The sequence below is a fragment of the Oreochromis aureus genome, linkage group 7 (assembly GCF_013358895.1).
Source record: "Oreochromis aureus strain Israel breed Guangdong linkage group 7, ZZ_aureus, whole genome shotgun sequence".
NCBI classification, from domain to species: domain Eukaryota; kingdom Metazoa; phylum Chordata; class Actinopteri; order Cichliformes; family Cichlidae; genus Oreochromis; species Oreochromis aureus.
Genome location: NC_052948.1, coordinates 63,507,733 through 63,524,895, shown reverse-complemented (window position 1 = coordinate 63,524,895; position 17,163 = coordinate 63,507,733). Strand labels below are relative to the sequence as shown.

The window sequence follows — 17,163 nt, the reverse complement described above, 5'->3', positions numbered from 1 at the left end:
ACCAAAGTGGAGATGTTTGTCTATAATACCCAGCAGAACGTTTGGAGGAAACATCTCAGAGCAGCTGTCAGCACAGTGGAGGAGGAGTGATGATTTGGGCTCTGTGCGGTCACTGAGTGGTCAGTGAACTCCTCCAAACTGAACCACCTTAGAATGATTTACAGTCTCTGCAGCTCCTGTACATCATTTATGCTTTTACGTCCCATACCAAAACAAAAAGTTACTGATTCATGGTGGCTATGACATACTGAGACTAATGCTTGACTGAGAAAAACATGTTATGCTTTCATGTGTGCGGACAGCCAGATCACTGTGTTCTCAATCAATAACCGACAGACAAACAGAACTTCAAACCAAACACACTTAATACTCAATGGTTAGACTGAGTGTACTGCAGTCTACAGCGTATACAGCGAGCACTCTGACTGGCTGGCAATGAAGAGGTGGAAAACTGCTCCTTATGCAACGGCCCATCAGTCAAGCATCATGCAGTCATTTCAAAATAATGTCAGTGAAAAAGAAGACGCTAGCTTTCAGGTCTGAGAGGTGAAGCCTGCGTTCTGTCCCACCAGCAGGGAGTGACTCCTGTTTACAAAAAAGCACCAGCCGAAACTGCCCCATCTTTAATCACGTTTGGTTGCTGTGGATGGTTTCCTCCTTTCACAGAGGGTGGGGATTGTTTTTGTGGTGGTGATCTCCTCCATATGGATACAACAGTTATGGGCACAGTTACTTTGACTGAGTGGTGTCTGACAGAGGCAGCTGTTGCAAATGAGTTTTAATGAGGAGACCATGAAGTTAATTTGTAAATAATGTTCTCCGGTGGCATCTGAATGAGAAGGAAAGCTAACATGACAGTGGCAGAAGCACTCAGCAGGAAGTTTCATAGCAGGACTTCACTAACCAATGAAAGCTACAGTGGGTACATCTGCCTTTTATTTTGAGTTCAATTCAAATCAGTTTTATTTGTATAGCAACAAATGACAAGAACAGTTTACTCAAGGTGTTTTATACTGTGAGGTAAACACAATCTACAAATAATATAATACTTTAAAGTCTCAGCAGGAAGACTGAAGAATGCATTTTCTTTATTGTATGATTTCTTTTTCTCTTGTTTTTGCCTCATGCTTTTGGGGAGATCCTGCAAAATCCTGCCTCCTAATCTGAACAAACTCGATGTGTTAGAAAAAAAAAGATTTGCAAAGTTGGCAAGTTCTTCAAATGTCCTGGCTCAAAATGCTAAAAAACAAAAACTGTGTTTATTGGCACGAACAGCCAGAAAAAAACTTTTCCCTGTTTAATTTCTATCATTTGAATTTTTTGCTGTTTCATGTGTGAGAAAATGTATCTTATTAGAAATGCAAGAGCGAGATAAATCTATACTTTTAAACATATATAAAACCCTGTTTTTGTTAATCCCTTTACCTCACAGATAACCATAACAAATATTGTTTGAGCAAATAAGAGAAAGAGTTACTAATCAGATATTTTGGCTTTTTTTGTCACCTTGCAAAGTTTTGTGTGGCTGTCGATCAACAGAAGGCCAAGAAGAATAGCCGAGACCATGATCCTAATTAAATAAAGAAAAATTACTAAATTAATTTTCAGCAGGGATTCACCAGCATCTGGTGATATCAGCCAATAGACTGATATGAGGCAAAAAAGACTGACGTTAGCAATGCGAGTGCTTCATATGAGTCACTTTATTTTAACATCAGTGAAAGCTCAGAAAGTTAAAATATGATTAAAGAAGCAACAACAACAACAACAATGAAAAAAAGGACTTAAGGTCTTATGGGAAAGCTCAAAAATGACCGTCTCTGGGACTTACATTTGCATCTTGTTGTGCATCAAAGACACACAGCAAAATGAAAATAAAATCGAACGCACTGACAGTAGTTGAAATCATCATCATCATCGTAATAATTCAGTTTCGTTTATAACGGCGAATAATGACAACTGTCACCTCGATGCGATTTAGATTGTGTTGTAGGGTAGTAACATGTCACATGCTGATCTCTGAGGCAGATATATTGGATTATAGAAGGTGACAATGAGGCGTGAAAGTTTTCTGTCTATATCAGTGGAGAACCAATTCCAACAGTCTTAGAGAAGCCCATAAAGAGCCTGGGACGGTGGTATAATGCAGACCTCAATGATACGTGGCAACTAGAACAACTAAGGCAGAACTTGGCTGATGACCTCAAGTTGATTAACAACACTGCACTCCCAGGGAAACTGAAGCTCTGGTGCTTCCAGTTTGGGTTATTACCCAGACTACTGTGGCCGATGACAATGTACGAGGTCTCACTCAATCATGCCAATCAACCAGAGAGGCTAGTGAGTTCCTACGTTAAGAAGTGGCTCGGACTTCCCAAGTGCCTCACAGTATCCCTAGCATGGTTAAGAAGTTTAAATGTGCAAAAGTGAGGCTTGAGATGTCACTCACGGACTCCCGGGACCCCATAGTGTGAGGCACTGCTCCCACCCTAGCAACAGGGAGGAAGTGGACCCCAGCCACATCTGTGCTACAGGCCAAATCTGCTCTTTGGCATCGTGACGTGGTGGGTCACGTCCAACAGGGCAGAGGAGGATTTGGTCTTGGCGCAGTAACATCTCGGTGGCAACAGGCATCTGTAACTGAATGTCAAAAAATGGTGGTGGAGGAGGTGCGACGACAGGAGGAAACAGCCAGACATGCCAGAGCCGTAGCGCTGGCCAAGCAGGGTCGCTGGATGAATTGGGAGAGTGTTGAAAAGTGGAAACTCTCATGGAGTGAAATCTGGAGCATGGAGTCTAATAGACTAAGTTTCATCATCCGAGCGACATACGATGTGCTACCTTCCCCAATAAATCTGCAGCTGTGGTTTGGAAAGGACCCATCCTGCCCCCTGTGTACAGTCCCAGCCACACTCAAGCACATCTTGGTTGGTTGTAGGACTAGCCTTACTCAGTGCAGATACACATGGAGACACAACCAGGTTCTCAGGTGTCTTGCCGAGAAAGTTAAGTGCAAAAGAAAATCCATCAACGCTCAACCTTTCACGAACCAAGAGGAGCGTCAGTTTTCATCAAAATTTGTCCGGGAAGGAGACAAGTCGAAGACAAGCCCCTCAACCCCAGACCTGGGCCCGCTGAAGGTTGCCAGGGATTGGCAGATGCAAGTGGACTTGGATCAGAGGCTAATTTTTCCCACAGAGATCATAACAACAACTCTGTGACCAGAACTCGTCCTCTGGTCTAACTCCCGAAAACTTGGGTACGTCATTGAGCTGACGGTACCATGGGATAATAATTGAGGACCATAATTGAGGAAGCATTTGAGTGCAAGGAGTGCAAGAAGATGCAGTATGCCAACTTGGCAGCTGAACAATAATAATAATAATAATAATAATGATAATGATGGATTCGAGACCCTCAAAGCGCTTTACAATTCCACTATTCATTCACTGTCACACACTGGTGGAGGCAAGCTACAGTTGTAGCCACAGCTGCCCTGGGGAACACTGACAGAAGCGAGGCTGCCATATCACGCCATCAGCCCCTCTGGCCATCACCAGTAGGCGGTAGGTGAAGTGTCTTGCCCGAGGACACAACGACTGAGACTGTCCGAGCCGGGGCTCGAACCGGCAACCTTCCGATTACAAGACGAACTGCCAACTCTTGAGCCACAATTGCTGAGGCAGAGGACAGAGGCTGGTAGATCAAGGTGCGCCCGGTGGGGTGCAGGGGCTTTGTTGCCAGTACAACAGCAAAACTGCTTAGCGAGATTGGGATCAGAGGACAGGCACAACGGCAGACTATAAGAGAACTAGCTAACACTGCTGAGAGGACCAGTCACTGGCTATGGTTAAAAAGGGCTGACATCACTTGGGCAGCTAAGGCAGTCAGCTAACCGCGAGAGAAAAGAAATGTTCCGCTCTTCTCCCCTTTTCTGGGAGGCAGTGGGGAGGTAGAGCGTATAGCCCGATCCGGCGGGGAGGTGTGGGAAGCCAGATCGGGCACCCCTCTTCTGGGTCTCCTCTCTGCTCTCTCCTATCTTGTCTCTATCACCTTTTCTATCCCTTTGAAGAAGTGAGGCTTCATAAATGCTAAAGAGGTAAGTATTGTTTCTTAGTTGCAGTGAATAGATAGAAAATAAACTGTAGAAAACTAAACAGAAGAAAGAATAAGAGAAATAACAATTTAACATAAACCAGTGACAAAAAAAGCAGCAAGATATTTAAAAAAATAGTTTTATTGATTAAAAAACACACTATATCGGATTCATATCAGTATCGGCAGATATCCAAATTTATGATATCGGTATCGGACATTAAAAAAAAGTGGTATCATGCCATCTCTACACTGGACTAGCTATTTGTTCTGTTTATCTTTTTATCCTGGCTCTATCATTCAAGGCCAGGATGAGCTAAGCTAGTTAACGTCCTCATTTAACCCCCCACCATGACGCTGCGCTTATTTACTGTTCCCTCCAATAGGCCTGTGTAAATACACATCTGCAAACAGAGTGGGTGGGACGAGGGTTAACCTCGGTGCTGACCCGTGACTTGTAGATATCCTGCAGACAGATGGTGTCGTGTCATACTTCTTATCTGATTGGCTGAATCAGGAGACAGGCAAGACCAAGGAAAAGTATACACGACTGTGATTGGTCCTTGGAGTACAGAGAGGAAAACGAACTGGAAGTAGTGCTGGCAGTGATGCCAGGCGATATAACCAAAAGCACTACAGCACAGCTCAGCAGTAATACTGTTAAACCCACACGACACCACCAACCAGCAAATAGTCATCTGTTTTAGTCGGTCTGTTGTTTCGCACTGTTGCCTCACAGCAACAAAATCCTGGTTCTGAACCCCACCCGGGGCCTTTCTGTGTGGAGTTGGCATGTTCCTCTGTGGGAGTACCCAGAGAGGCCAGAGGCATGCAGTTAGTGGGGTTAGGTTAATTGTGTGAATGTTAGTATGATTGTCGGTCTGTGTGAGTTAGCCCTGGATAGAATGGTGACGGTGCAGGCTGTACCGTCTCTTGTTCTGTGGCAGCTGGGATATGCTCAGGCCCCTCCCCCCCCAATTATTTTATTCTTAAAAAAACGATAAAGTAATCAATAGCTTTGTGAACTGTTTGCATTTTAAGTTCAAACAAAAATACATAATAAAAATAAAGAGGTGTTAGGAACCTGTAACCAGATGAGAACTGTTATTGTGAATAAACCCTTAATTAGATGAATTTTTTGACACAGCTTTTCCAAACATCCTGGTTTTATTTTAGATGCTTACACGTGTTTCACTGTGGGGACGGTGTTCTTTGGGTTGCATGCCTCTCCATTCTTCCTCCAAACATAAGCAGCGTCTCTGTGGCCAAAGAGCTCTAGTTTCATCTCATCTGAACAAAAGGACGAGCTTCCAGTCTGCGTCACCTTCTCTTGGTCTGCAGCCTCACAGTCCATTCCTGTGCAGGGTTCTAGTGACTCTCTGAGATCACAACTGGCTGAGTCACACACTCGTGTGCTGGGGTATCAGCTCAAAGCTCTTTCTGAGGTTTTATACTGTGTGTAAACTGAAGAAAACCCTCAGATGTAACTTGATTTTACAGCTTTTACCATTACAAAGTTAGAGCACATCGTTGCACAGCAGTGGTTTGTGCTGTGGCTCAGTAAAAACGTTTGCACTGGTCATTTTTGGTTTTATTCTGAAATGATTCTGTTATTGCACGCAAATAGAAGAAATTTGTGCTTTCTATAGGAAGCTGGTTCCACACTTGGAGAATGTTTTGAGAAAAACTTTAAATTTAATAGAGGGTTAAAAAAGTGTGTCTTCATTTTTATGTCATGTGAAGTGAAAATGGGAAGCCAAAGCTGGCTGTGCAAATGGAAATTATATAATCAGAAACATTTACCTCGGTCTGGACTTCCAGGTGGGGTAAAAGTCCTGAAATGTTGGACCTGCTGACGGATCCAAACAAAACACATTACGAAAATACAACGATCCCCTCTGGGTTATTTATTCTCACTTATATAATCAGAGACCTATTATCATAAACCAGAACACTCGATACACACCTGCTACAATACGCTGCACCATACAAACATTTACAAGAAGCTTTTTTTCCTTTCAGTTAAACGTGTTTGAGTGCTACCTTCTACAGATTTTAATAGGGAGACAAATCTATTTAAAACAATTCTATGTTCTGTGTTTTGCACATCTACATTCAGTTAGCATAGAGGAACCATGTTAGCTCACAAGAACAGACAGATCATTAGAGAGCACTGATGGCTGTATCTTCACGCGGCATCTAAAAATACTCTAAAAACTTGATTTAATCCTCGAGTACTCGAGTAGGATAAATTAGTTCAACTGCCGTCACCGTGACTGAGCACCCTTGCATTTTCATACTCCAACAGAAGTCTTTTCTTTTTGATGTGAGGTCTATAATCAGGGTCACGGTCAGGTGACTCCTCTCCGTCACTGCTTGAGGAATCGGTGGAGAAAAGAGCGTTCACATCGAAGGAAGAGTCTAAGTCTTCCTCCTCTTCCTTCCTCCTTTCCTCGCTGTCGCTGTCTTGCTCCACGAGCTCTTCCTGCCCGGCTGAGGCCGTCCTTTGGGTCGATAGGTGACACTGCTCAGAGCTCAACCTGGTAAGACTCACGTAGGGTTGTAGCAGCTTGGAGTGCAGCAGCACACCCTGACTGGGCAGCGATAGCCTCAGCTGAGCTCTGAGTCCTCGGCTGGTTTTGGACCTGCCTGCGGCAGAGGAGGAGCGTGAGGAACGTCGGGCGGTTTCTGATCGAGGTCTGCTGTTATTTTGTGGCTGACGATGGCGAAGAGAGCTCCGAGGGACGACTTTTTTACATGACTTGGAAGATGGTGTGATTTGATTGGCAGCATAGGCTGAGAACAAACTCTCTGACTGAGCACCTTTCTGAGGAGGTCCAGAGACACTGATGTCACTGGCTGTGGCTGGAACACCCATCTGAGAGGCACTTGGGTCCTGAACAAGCTGCTGGGGGTTTTGAGTGAATGCCTCCAAATCCTCTTTGTGTCTGTTGGTACTGCAGACCCGTCTGAGCTTTCTCCGTTCAGTCGGGGTTTGACACCTGGCAGAGGTAGATGAACTGTTTTTGTCTTTTACGTTTCCTGAGGTGTGATGGTGTGGAGAACTTAGCATCTCCGAACTGGAAGAAGCTGCCAGAAGAAGCTGCTTTGGTGATGCGTGCTGGTGTTTACAGCTCGTCTCGAAGGAGCCGATGTTCACCAGTCGGACCACCGGTGACAGCAGAGCAGGCAGTGGAGAGCCCCGAGCAGACGAGGCCTGAGGCAGAATTTGTGCTTGTGAGGTGTCGCCTGAGGATCCGAGTGACCCGGAGCTGCGCCTGTATTTGGGTTTTGCTGTTCTGGATGCTTGGACTGCTGCGCGAGGAGGGCTGGGGGTCTGCAAAGGTGGCTGATCGGGCGGACAGGGGATGAGGTCAGATGGCGTGAGGTCCTGTGATGAAGAGGTAGAAGATGACGACGGGAAGAGCAGGGGAGATGAAGAAACGTTGGCCTGAAGGAGAAGCTCTTCCGAGCATCCCAGCAGGATGCTCTTCACCCATCGCTGGTGTTTGGAGCAGAACTGAGGGGTGGAGGCCGCCTCCTGAACACATGTGCTGCTTCCCTGACTGTCCTCTTCCTCCACTCTCTTGTTCACCTCATCTTCCTCCTCTGGTTGCTGATGTCCTCTAATGTCTGAGCTCCTGTCCGAAAAACTGTCACCGTCTTTGGACACGTTGCAAGGAGCCTCCTCTGGATGAACATCTGGAGGAGTCTGGCTTTCTGCTGACTTGAGAGGAGCCTTTGAAGAGCTTTCATAAGGAGCCGACTTAAAGAGTTGAGGCGACCGAGATATCGACGACTGACGACAGGAAGCAGCATCTAAAGAAAGAAAACAGCGACACGCTTGATACTGATAACACTGGATATCCATTATTTCACACAGAGAAGATCTAATCCTGCTTGTGTCCTAACAGTAAAAATATACAGTTTAAGAGGAGAAAATTACATAAATTAAAATCCAAATTTAAAGGTAAAGAAAATCTACCCTGAAATAAAATAAAATATAAAGTTATCATCTTTTTATGAGGTAAACTTGTAGGTGAACTTTTCATGTTGAGCTGTTTCTTACCGCAGTGCAGCAGCTTCTTCAGGGTCGCAGCTATGGTGGTGGAGTCAGAGCGTATTACCTCTAAAAGTAGCTTCTCCTCTTCAGTCACAGGGCTCTGTTTCTTCAGGATCTAGTGAAGCACAAACGTTCAGTTATCACAGCGAGACAGTCTGACTGTTGGCATTTCTGCTCTTCTTCATTTCCCTCATCAACGTTCTTAAAGGAAACTTGTGGAGTTTTTGACAACTTGAGGTCGCTGTAGAGCCAACGGGACAGTTTATCTACATTCAAACGCTCATTTTTATAAACACATCTGTAAACCACAGAGAAAACACACACACACCTTATCAATGTAGGTATCTCCTTGTAACACAGCATCTAGCTCATGGAGATAATGCAGCAGCCTGTCCTCGACTTTCTGAGCATACCGTTCCCCATACTGCTCCTCCATCTCATTCTGCAAGACAGACAAAATGCATCATCCCATAAAATACAGCATAGTAAGTGCAAAAGTCTTGAGTCACCCCGTTTCTATGTCCAGATGGACAGAATCAACCTTTTGGGATTTCCTTACCTGGATGATTTGGGGATCCCTTTGTTGGTGCAAAAATATTATTTTATGTCTGTCAAACTGCTTGAATGATTCACAGGTCAGTGCTAGGTGTAAAAAAAAAAAAAAAAAAAAAACATTCCTCTGGAAATGGTACAAGGACTGAGAATCAGCAGCCAATGTCCAAAGTTCTAGCACATTACTGTTCCTCCACATTTGATCACTTTTCGGATTTGCAGCCCTACAACTCTGCAGCAAGATTTTGTATATCGTAGCTCTGCAGCGCACCCTGCTGGCCACAGTTAGGACCGCTGCATTTTTGGCCCAGCTGGGATGAGTTTTTCTCTACTAAGAAATCTAGTTGTACAAATACATGCAGGGTTGCCTTCATGATAATTCCAAGCATTTGAGGTTTGTTCACACCCGACTGATTATTGTGAACAGTCCTGTGTCTCAAAACATAACTCTGGGGAAGCCACAATGGCTTTATCCAACAAATCTCAAACTGTATGATTTGCAAATGTGCTGAATGTGCATGAATCACATAGGCCATGAATATATTGGGACTTTGAAATGTATATAGAATATTCTGGATCTGTCTCATAATTAGGGATGGGTATCGAAACCCGGTTCTTGTTGAGAACCGGTTCCCACTGTTTCAATTCCTTGGAATTGTTTGGCATTTTTGCAAACGATTCCCTTATCGATTCCAGTCGCCCCGAATGATGTCGCCCCGAATGACGTCACCACGTTGCGGAGCGTCATTTACCTGGCAGGACGCCTAAGCGGCTCAAACGCTCAAAAGTTTGTTTATACTTTACGAGAACGGATGACAACAGGGCAACTTGCAATACTTGCAAAGTAGATATTTCATTTAAAGGAGGAAACACTACGAATATGCAAAAGCATTTGCTCACAAAACAGGCAATGACCTTAAATGAATGTCGTGTTTTTTAATTCTGCTCCGGACTCGTGAATCTCAACCCAGCAGCAGCGGTAACGTTTGCACGTCCTCTCCCGTTAATGCGGCAGGTAAATAATCAACTAACAGTGAATATTATGTTAGCGCGATCTGCCTTATTACAAAACCTGCCATTACTGTGCATTTAGGCGACCATGATGAGACAGACAGAGTCTGGCTGGCAGTTCTCGCTGCAGTCTACCGTTAGCGTCTCCTTTCAGGCCAGGATAGACGAATGTCACCGAGCAGTGACTAAGTTTGTGGTCAAAGGCTTGCACCCATTTGCCACAGCAGATGCCCCCGATTTTCGGTAAGTGAATGTGTTTAATTGTAGGCAGGGACATTACTGGATATTCTTGTGTAATTGCTACAGAATAATTTATGTTATACTTTGTTAATGCTACAGAAGAATATTTATTTTATTATTTTACATTTACAATTTTCCCTGGGGACCCTGTGACACCCCATTGAAGAGCCGTAGGCTGTGGATCTCTTAAGATCTCACTGTTGGGTTTGTAAGGCCATGTTACTCCTAAATTTCTATCTTGTTCAAAGAGAAGATATAAAACAAAGTTCTAAGCTAATCGACCTTAGTGTTCTCCTTTTTTAAAAAGAATCGATAAGAGAATCGATAACGAATCGAAAAACAGAATCGAAAATGGAATCGGAATCGCAAAAATCTTATCAATACCCATCCCTACTCATAATCACTTAAAGTAAAGATTTACCTTAATGTAATGTTCAAGTTTGTCTTTGTCCATAGCAAGTGTTTGTGCCAGGGTCCTAAAGTCCAGGTGGTTCTTCCTCATGAGGAACATTTCACGTTGGCTCTGTGCAAGAAAACACCAAAACACATAGAATCACCTGTTGATATAAGTAAAGTTTTTAATGCAGGCAACTGTAACTGTTCCCAAAGGCCAATTCCAGGTATGCTATCATATTTTTCAATATACAACTACACAGAATGTTATGAACGATTTACTTTATTGACAGTTTCGCTCGAGGCTTCAGAAAGAGGACTGAAAGAGAAAGAGATCGGGTGAGGTCACAGCGATGAAGTACATCTATTATATACGGTCTATGACAGCACACCACCAGTGTGCTATCTGTGGGGAGGCGAAAACCAACAAATGGATCAATTCTATTCGATTTTATTTATATAGCGCCAAATCGCAACAGCAGTCGCCTCACAACACTTTATTTTGTCAGGACAACAATACAGAGAAAACTGCATCAGTCAAACAACCCACTATGAGCACTTGGTGACAGCGGGAAGGAAAAACTCCAGCAGAGCCAGCCTCACAGACTGAGGGAGGGGCGGCCATCTGAGCAACCGGTTGGGGGGTGAGTGGAGGAAGACAGGAAAAAAACCCAAACTATGGAAGACAGCCAGAGTTTGATGCTTCCTGTCTGGTGCCTGAACTTTTCCTTTAACTTTGTTGTATATTTATTATAAAAATGTATCATTTTTATTCTTAATCGTGCTGTAAAACAATCATTTGTTTTGATTTGTGGGATCACAAAGTATGTATCTATCCACCCATCTATCTTTCTTCCTGACATCTAAGTGGTTCATTTAAAGGAAACAATCGATGTAACATTTATGAGACATTTATGAGAGCTCAATCAGCCACAATAATAAAATCATTGACGGGTGACGTGAACAACAGCCATCACTGTGTTCCAGTGCTGAGTCCTGCTGGGAAAACCTTGGTCTCGACAAGTTTTACCACCCAATCAAACACTGCGGCAGACAAAACACACTCCAATGGACAACAACACTGCTCAAAGGTAGCAGCCTCCCTCAGCAGGACAAGACAGCAGCAGCACATACAAGCTCATGAACATAACAAAGCCTCCAACTGGACGTGCCAGAACAAGTCCGATCCAGTAACTTACTAAGCCTTCAGACCCAACAGGACACCCCCGGAGGCTCTGTGCCCCAGTGGTTCGGAGCTGTTCAGTGAGTTATGGGAGACATGCATAATATAAGGCAGGTACTTTTAACTCAGTTTTGGTCTCCACCAGTTCTACAGTGGCTTCCAGTTAGTTCTAACTTTGGCCGTCAGGTGCAGGGCAGGTCACTTACACACTGGTCTTGGTACTCGGGGAGTTTGCTCGGGAAGAACTGGCCGATTTTTGACACGGTGTCAACCATTCCCCAGCCCTCTTTGAGCATCCACATAATGACCTAGAAGGAGACACAGGAATCACCAGGAGGTGAATGTTCATGAAGAAACAACCCCATTTCACATTCCTGTACATGCTTACTGGACCACTAGTTATTTCCCTACCATGGTCTTGATTCCAAACATGATCTTCATGTGTTTGATGGCAGGCACCAGTCTGGGTAGAAGTCGGTACATGGTTTCCAGAAACCCCATCACCCTCTCAAAGTGCTCCAGGTCCCTGCTCTTTACGATGGAATAGACCTGAGCAGAAACAACGCGCAGCCTCCACGAGTCTTCCAGACTCAGAGGCTGGGAGTCCACATCTGGCCAGCTGGACGGGTCCAAAACTGTGAGCACACAAAATGAAGCCAGCATGTCACAAGCTAACACAAAGGCATGAATACATTTGTTCCTAAGACTTTCTTTATCTCTGCAGTTTGAGATTAGCGTTGCAATTTTCATGTATATGTTTCTTCTACATCAGTATAAAAAAAACACTCAGACAAAGGTGTTCAATAAAATTTTTGTTGTGTTAAAACTTTTTATTAAAATCCCCAGAACCAACCTTGTTGTATATCCATCATCTTGTGAGTCCAGACATGCTCTATGATCCACACAGACAGCTTAGAGAAGCTGTGCATGCGCCCAGCCCGCAGCTCTCCTCCCTCCATGGCTCAGCTCTGCGGAGGGAGACGGAGGAGAGCATCAGCCCGCTGCACCTCCTTAAACCCCTGGACCACCACAGCTGGACATGTACCGGCAAGTTGAGGGTGTTCCGGATCTGAACATCCCCGGCTCTCAAACTGTTACGTTTTTTTTTAAAAAAGGAAAAAAAAAAGTTGCAAATAACTTCCTTTGCGTGCCTTTATTTAGCATTTCAAAATAAAGGCTTAGGAAGCAAGAAACCCCGTCTCTCTCTGTAACACAAAGTGTGTCATATTTGCTTCATATTTGAGTTTTTGAGACTTCTTCATCGGTGTGATTTTTTTTTCCCTCCTCGAAAAACTAATAGACTGCACAAAGATGCAGCAAACATGATACCAGGTAACCCTTTAAAACCTGAACCATAAAATAACAGCCAGAAATCTTTAATTTTTTGATAATGGAGTGTTTGTTGAACCTTTAGACAAAATATATCTAAAAATATATCAAATTTTAATCTGCATATATGAGTTTTAATTTGTATCACATTTGCTACATTAGCCATGTTTGCAATTTAGTCATTAAAAATATGTCATGCAATTCATATCATTTTTTGAGGGTAAAAAAGTCACACCGATGATGTACAAGTCTCAAAAACTCACGAAAATACGTATCAAATACGATACGCTTGGCTTTAAAAGGTTAAAAATCAAGTACAAGTTTTTTGTGAGAAGATTAAATAAACACTTGATTCTAAAATAAAAAGTAGTATTATTATCTGTCAACTATTTAATGGTTCAGGCTTTAAAGGCCTAACAGAAATTTACCTGTTTGAAGTTAATCTGCTGTAAAGTTGAACACAGTACAATATAAAATAAAAAGGAGAAATAAATGTTAAAGCAGTATATGGATATATATAGATATAAACTGATGAATATTAAGGTGTTTCCATCTTTCTTCAATGAGTTTATACGTTATTAAATTTTAACTAACTAGTTAACTGTAAAAAAGTTGCTCAGAATCATTCATCAATATTTAATTTCCTATGATAATTAATATATATGCAGCCAATAAATGTGTCTAGTGATTCTATTTGTTTGTTTTTATTACAAAACATGTTTATGCAATGCAATCATCTGACCTGAGCCACAGTAACCCTCATGACTCAGGACACTCACACATGCACTGTATACTCAGATCAAGTCCTTTGCACTACTTCTGAGCACTTTGTTCTCCCGTGTGTGCCTTTTCTATTGGCCATAATTGGCCCATATTTCGTTGTACATACACAATGACAAAAAGGGCTGTTCTATTACATAGGTAAGCGTGTGGACTTTTATTGTGAAAGCGTGGTTGACCAGGAAGAACTTTACCGGAGCCGTGAATGTCTCTGCCCTGACTTCACCCTCCAAACTATGTGGTCTTGTCTAATCCACAGCGGAGCTCAGACGGTTCTATGAGGTAACGGGAGGCTGCAAGGCCTCGTTTTTGTTAAATATTGCGCCCAGTCAGTGCTGACAGTTATCTGACTTTTTATTTTTATTTACTGTTACATCAACATGCTAACGACCTAGCTTCAACAGCTCACGGTCGCTCTTGAAGTGGCGCGCATGTTTCGTTGCACCTGGACAAACCGCGAGGTGGTGTCTGACTTAGCGCCAAACAGGTGGTACTCTAATTTATGTGTGCTGAGGGTAATATTAAAGAGCGTGATGTAATAAATCACACGGCGATATAAACAAGTTAAAGGGTGGCTGCTAATGCTAGCAGCAGTTTGTAGCTCTTGGGTATAAGCTTATATTTCAATGACAGAGCTTACCATCGGGCTCGCTGCATCAAACGGTGATGCTTGAAAATATAGAAGGCCATTAGAAAGACTTACCGGACGTGTTAGTTGCAGTCATTAAAATAAAAAATGTGTCCACTAAACACTTAAAAAGATGTAAAAAAAAAAAAAAATTCCAAGTTGCGGCCCTCTCGTGTTAGCCGGTGTCCGCCATCTTTGTTTTGGTTCGAAAACACAGGTGCGACTTGGGAAATTGAGTTCTTTTTTTTTTATTCTTCATGACGGCACCAATACCAGTTTAGCAGTGTTGTTACGGCCGCTTTAGTTTTTTATTTTTATGGTTACCTGTGTGAATGAGAGGAGGAGAAGATCGGAGAGTTTAATACTTGGGTAGTTTCCAAAGCCTGTACAGTACACAGGGAGGTGAAGAAGAGCGTACAGGTAGGGTGGAGTGGGTGGAGGCGAGTGTCAGGGGTGACAGAAGGAGAGCAGTGCGACTTAGAAGGTGGTAGTGAGATCTGCTGTATGGTTTGGAGATGGTGGCACTAACAAAAAAGAGGCATGGGGATGCTATAGATACGGTGGCAGATGTGATGATCTGTAGTGACCTCTTAAAAGAAGGAGACAAAAGAAGATTGAGGAGCAGCATTTTAAACCTTCTTACTGATGGAAGTCAACACAGTCTCAAAAGATATCTTTGCTTGTTCTGACTGACCTAAATGCCCTCCTTTTGTCTCTTTGTCTCAGTCCCACCATGAACACATCCTCAGTGTCTCTGCTCCAGCTCTCCTGGACCGGGTTCAGACTGTATGCATCTAAAGGCCATCGCTCTGGAGCCTTGAGCCTGATGGCAACAGCTTCCACCCGTCTTCCATACATCTCACCTTGTAGACGCTCCTTATCCAGCAACGTCAAAGTGCGCTCCTACCTGCAGTACGTCAAACGCAAGATCATATCCCCCCCCAGTCCTCCGTACAGCCATGTGTGTCAGGTAGGGGACCCAGTGCTGCGTTCACATGCAGCTGCTGTGGACCCTTCAGCTGTAACGGGACCTGAGATCCAGCGTGTCATCAAAACTATGGTGGCAGTAATGCGGAAGCTTGAGTGCGTGGGACTGAGTGCGCCTCAAATTGGGGTGCCACTCCGGATCCTGGCTCTGGAATATCCCCAAAAAATGTTTGAAGAGAGCTCGCCTGCCACGAGGGAGGTCCGCGGTCTCTCCGTCCAGCCCCTAAGGATCTTTGTGAACCCACAGCTGAGGGTGCTGGATGGTCGGACGGTGCTGTTTCAGGAGGCCTGTGAGAGCATCTCGGGCTTCTCTGCCACAGTTCCCCGCTACCTGTCTGTGGAATTGTCTGGTACGCATGTTTAAAGCTTAACAGTGACATATCTCATTTAAGAGAGTCCACAGTTGTAAGGTGTGCCTTTGTCTCAGGTTTCTGCCTTCTCACCCTGCAGGTCTCAATGAAACTGGCGAAGCTGTAACGTGGCAGGCTAGTGGCTGGTCGGCCCGGATTGTCCAGCATGAGATGGACCACCTGGACGGGGTCCTCTACATCGACCGCATGGACACAAAGACCTTCATTAATATCAACTGGCAGGCACACAATGAATAGAAAGTGAACACCTGCTCAGGGCGGACTGACTAACTGAGGATGGCCAGAGTCTTTGCTGCACACCGTCTCTGATGCCACTCTGTACGTGAACGTGTCTTCTGTGAAACTCTAAAAGAGGCAGTTTCTGTGGACCACAGATCTGTACTTTGACAATAAATGCTGAAAGGATGCAGAATGGATCTTTAAATGTTGTTACCTTCCATCATAGTGAAGAAAAGACAGGATTGGACATGACTCAGTTAAAAGGCCCTAACAGCTGGAACACCAAAACACTGATGTGGGCTAAAATATTGCTGCATTATAAAGCGTGGAAACTGGTTTTCAACACATAAGCAATTATTTGTGTCATTAAAATGTTCATTATAGAAGTTATGAAAGCTGTTTTTTTTTTGTCTAGAGGATACCTGAGGGGGTGTGGTACGAAGCAAGATGAATGACTTAGCCAGCTTTGTCAAGCTTAAAGAGTTTTCTGTGTCACAAAATTGTCTCGCTTCTGTGCTAAACCACCGTGGTTATGATGAACACATAACCTGAGTTTCAGTTTAAAATGAACTGAATTTGAATTAAAATGTGCAAAAATCACCAACTTTCCAACAGTTTAACGTTTTACTTTTATATTTTTATATTTTGATAGCGTCCCTGTTTGGAGTAGGGCACATTCGCAAGGATCAGTTGTGGAGGGAGGAGTCACATGACCCCACAAACTGCCCCTTATTATGTGAGCACGCACCAAACCCGAAACAAAAAGGCTAGCTTAGCAAAGTTGCTAACCACTGTGTTGTTTTCCTTCGTGTTCAACTTCATTCATAGAATAACTCTCAGGCATTTAAAAAGTAAATGTGGGTAAATGCCAGAAGTTCCTCTAATGGCCACTGGGGGCTGGTTCCAAAAACGAGTCCATCCATATTATGATGTCATCTGCTGTTAAAGCAGTGACACCTCTGTGAGTGCACTGTAACATCATGACATCAACAACACTGGACAATCCTGCCTGCTGTAGATGAGTTGGGAAAATATAATATCAGAAGAAATTGTCAGAAAAAATGATCCTAAAAAACATTGTTGCTACTGTATGTTTAGTTATTTTAAGTGTGCTGTGAAGACAGTTGAGGGTTCTTGAGTGCCTGAAAAAGGACTAAGCAGCAACAAGTCCTGGCTACTTCGATCTTTGTCCAAATCTGAACATTTTCGGTTCCAAAAAAACCCCAATAACAAATAAACATAGTATCACTTTGAACCATAAGATGATGCAGAATGTCCAATCATGTCATCATGAGATATTCTAACATTAGTA

General features: G+C 43.6%; 2 protein-coding genes across 3 annotated transcripts; one reads left to right on the top strand and one right to left on the bottom strand.

Annotated features, from left to right (window-relative positions):
- Window positions 1-5,979: 5,979 nt before the first annotated feature.
- Window positions 5,980-14,984, bottom strand: LOC116318825. Of its 2 annotated transcripts, none has more exons than XM_031737973.2 (8): window positions 14,350-14,984; window positions 12,391-12,628; window positions 11,949-12,172; window positions 11,744-11,845; window positions 10,383-10,484; window positions 8,487-8,600; window positions 8,165-8,273; window positions 5,980-7,914 (listed from the first exon to the last, which is right to left on the bottom strand). In XM_031737973.2, exons 2-8 carry the CDS (start codon window positions 12,494-12,496, stop codon window positions 6,353-6,355), a joined length of 2,319 nt encoding a protein of 772 aa, XP_031593833.1. In that variant the 5' UTR covers window positions 12,497-12,628; window positions 14,350-14,984; the 3' UTR covers window positions 5,980-6,352. The 2 variants fall into 2 exon arrangements, with proteins under 2 accessions (XP_031593833.1, XP_031593834.1); XM_031737974.2 differs by having other exon boundaries at window positions 12,391-12,505.
- On the top strand, window positions 13,702-16,460 carry pdf (peptide deformylase, mitochondrial). The gene is made up of 3 exons (XM_031737975.2): window positions 13,702-13,928; window positions 15,001-15,611; window positions 15,712-16,460. Exons 1-3 carry the CDS (start codon window positions 13,924-13,926, stop codon window positions 15,867-15,869), a joined length of 774 nt encoding a protein of 257 aa, XP_031593835.1. The 5' UTR covers window positions 13,702-13,923; the 3' UTR covers window positions 15,870-16,460.
- The last annotated feature ends 703 nt before the right edge of the window (window positions 16,461-17,163 follow it).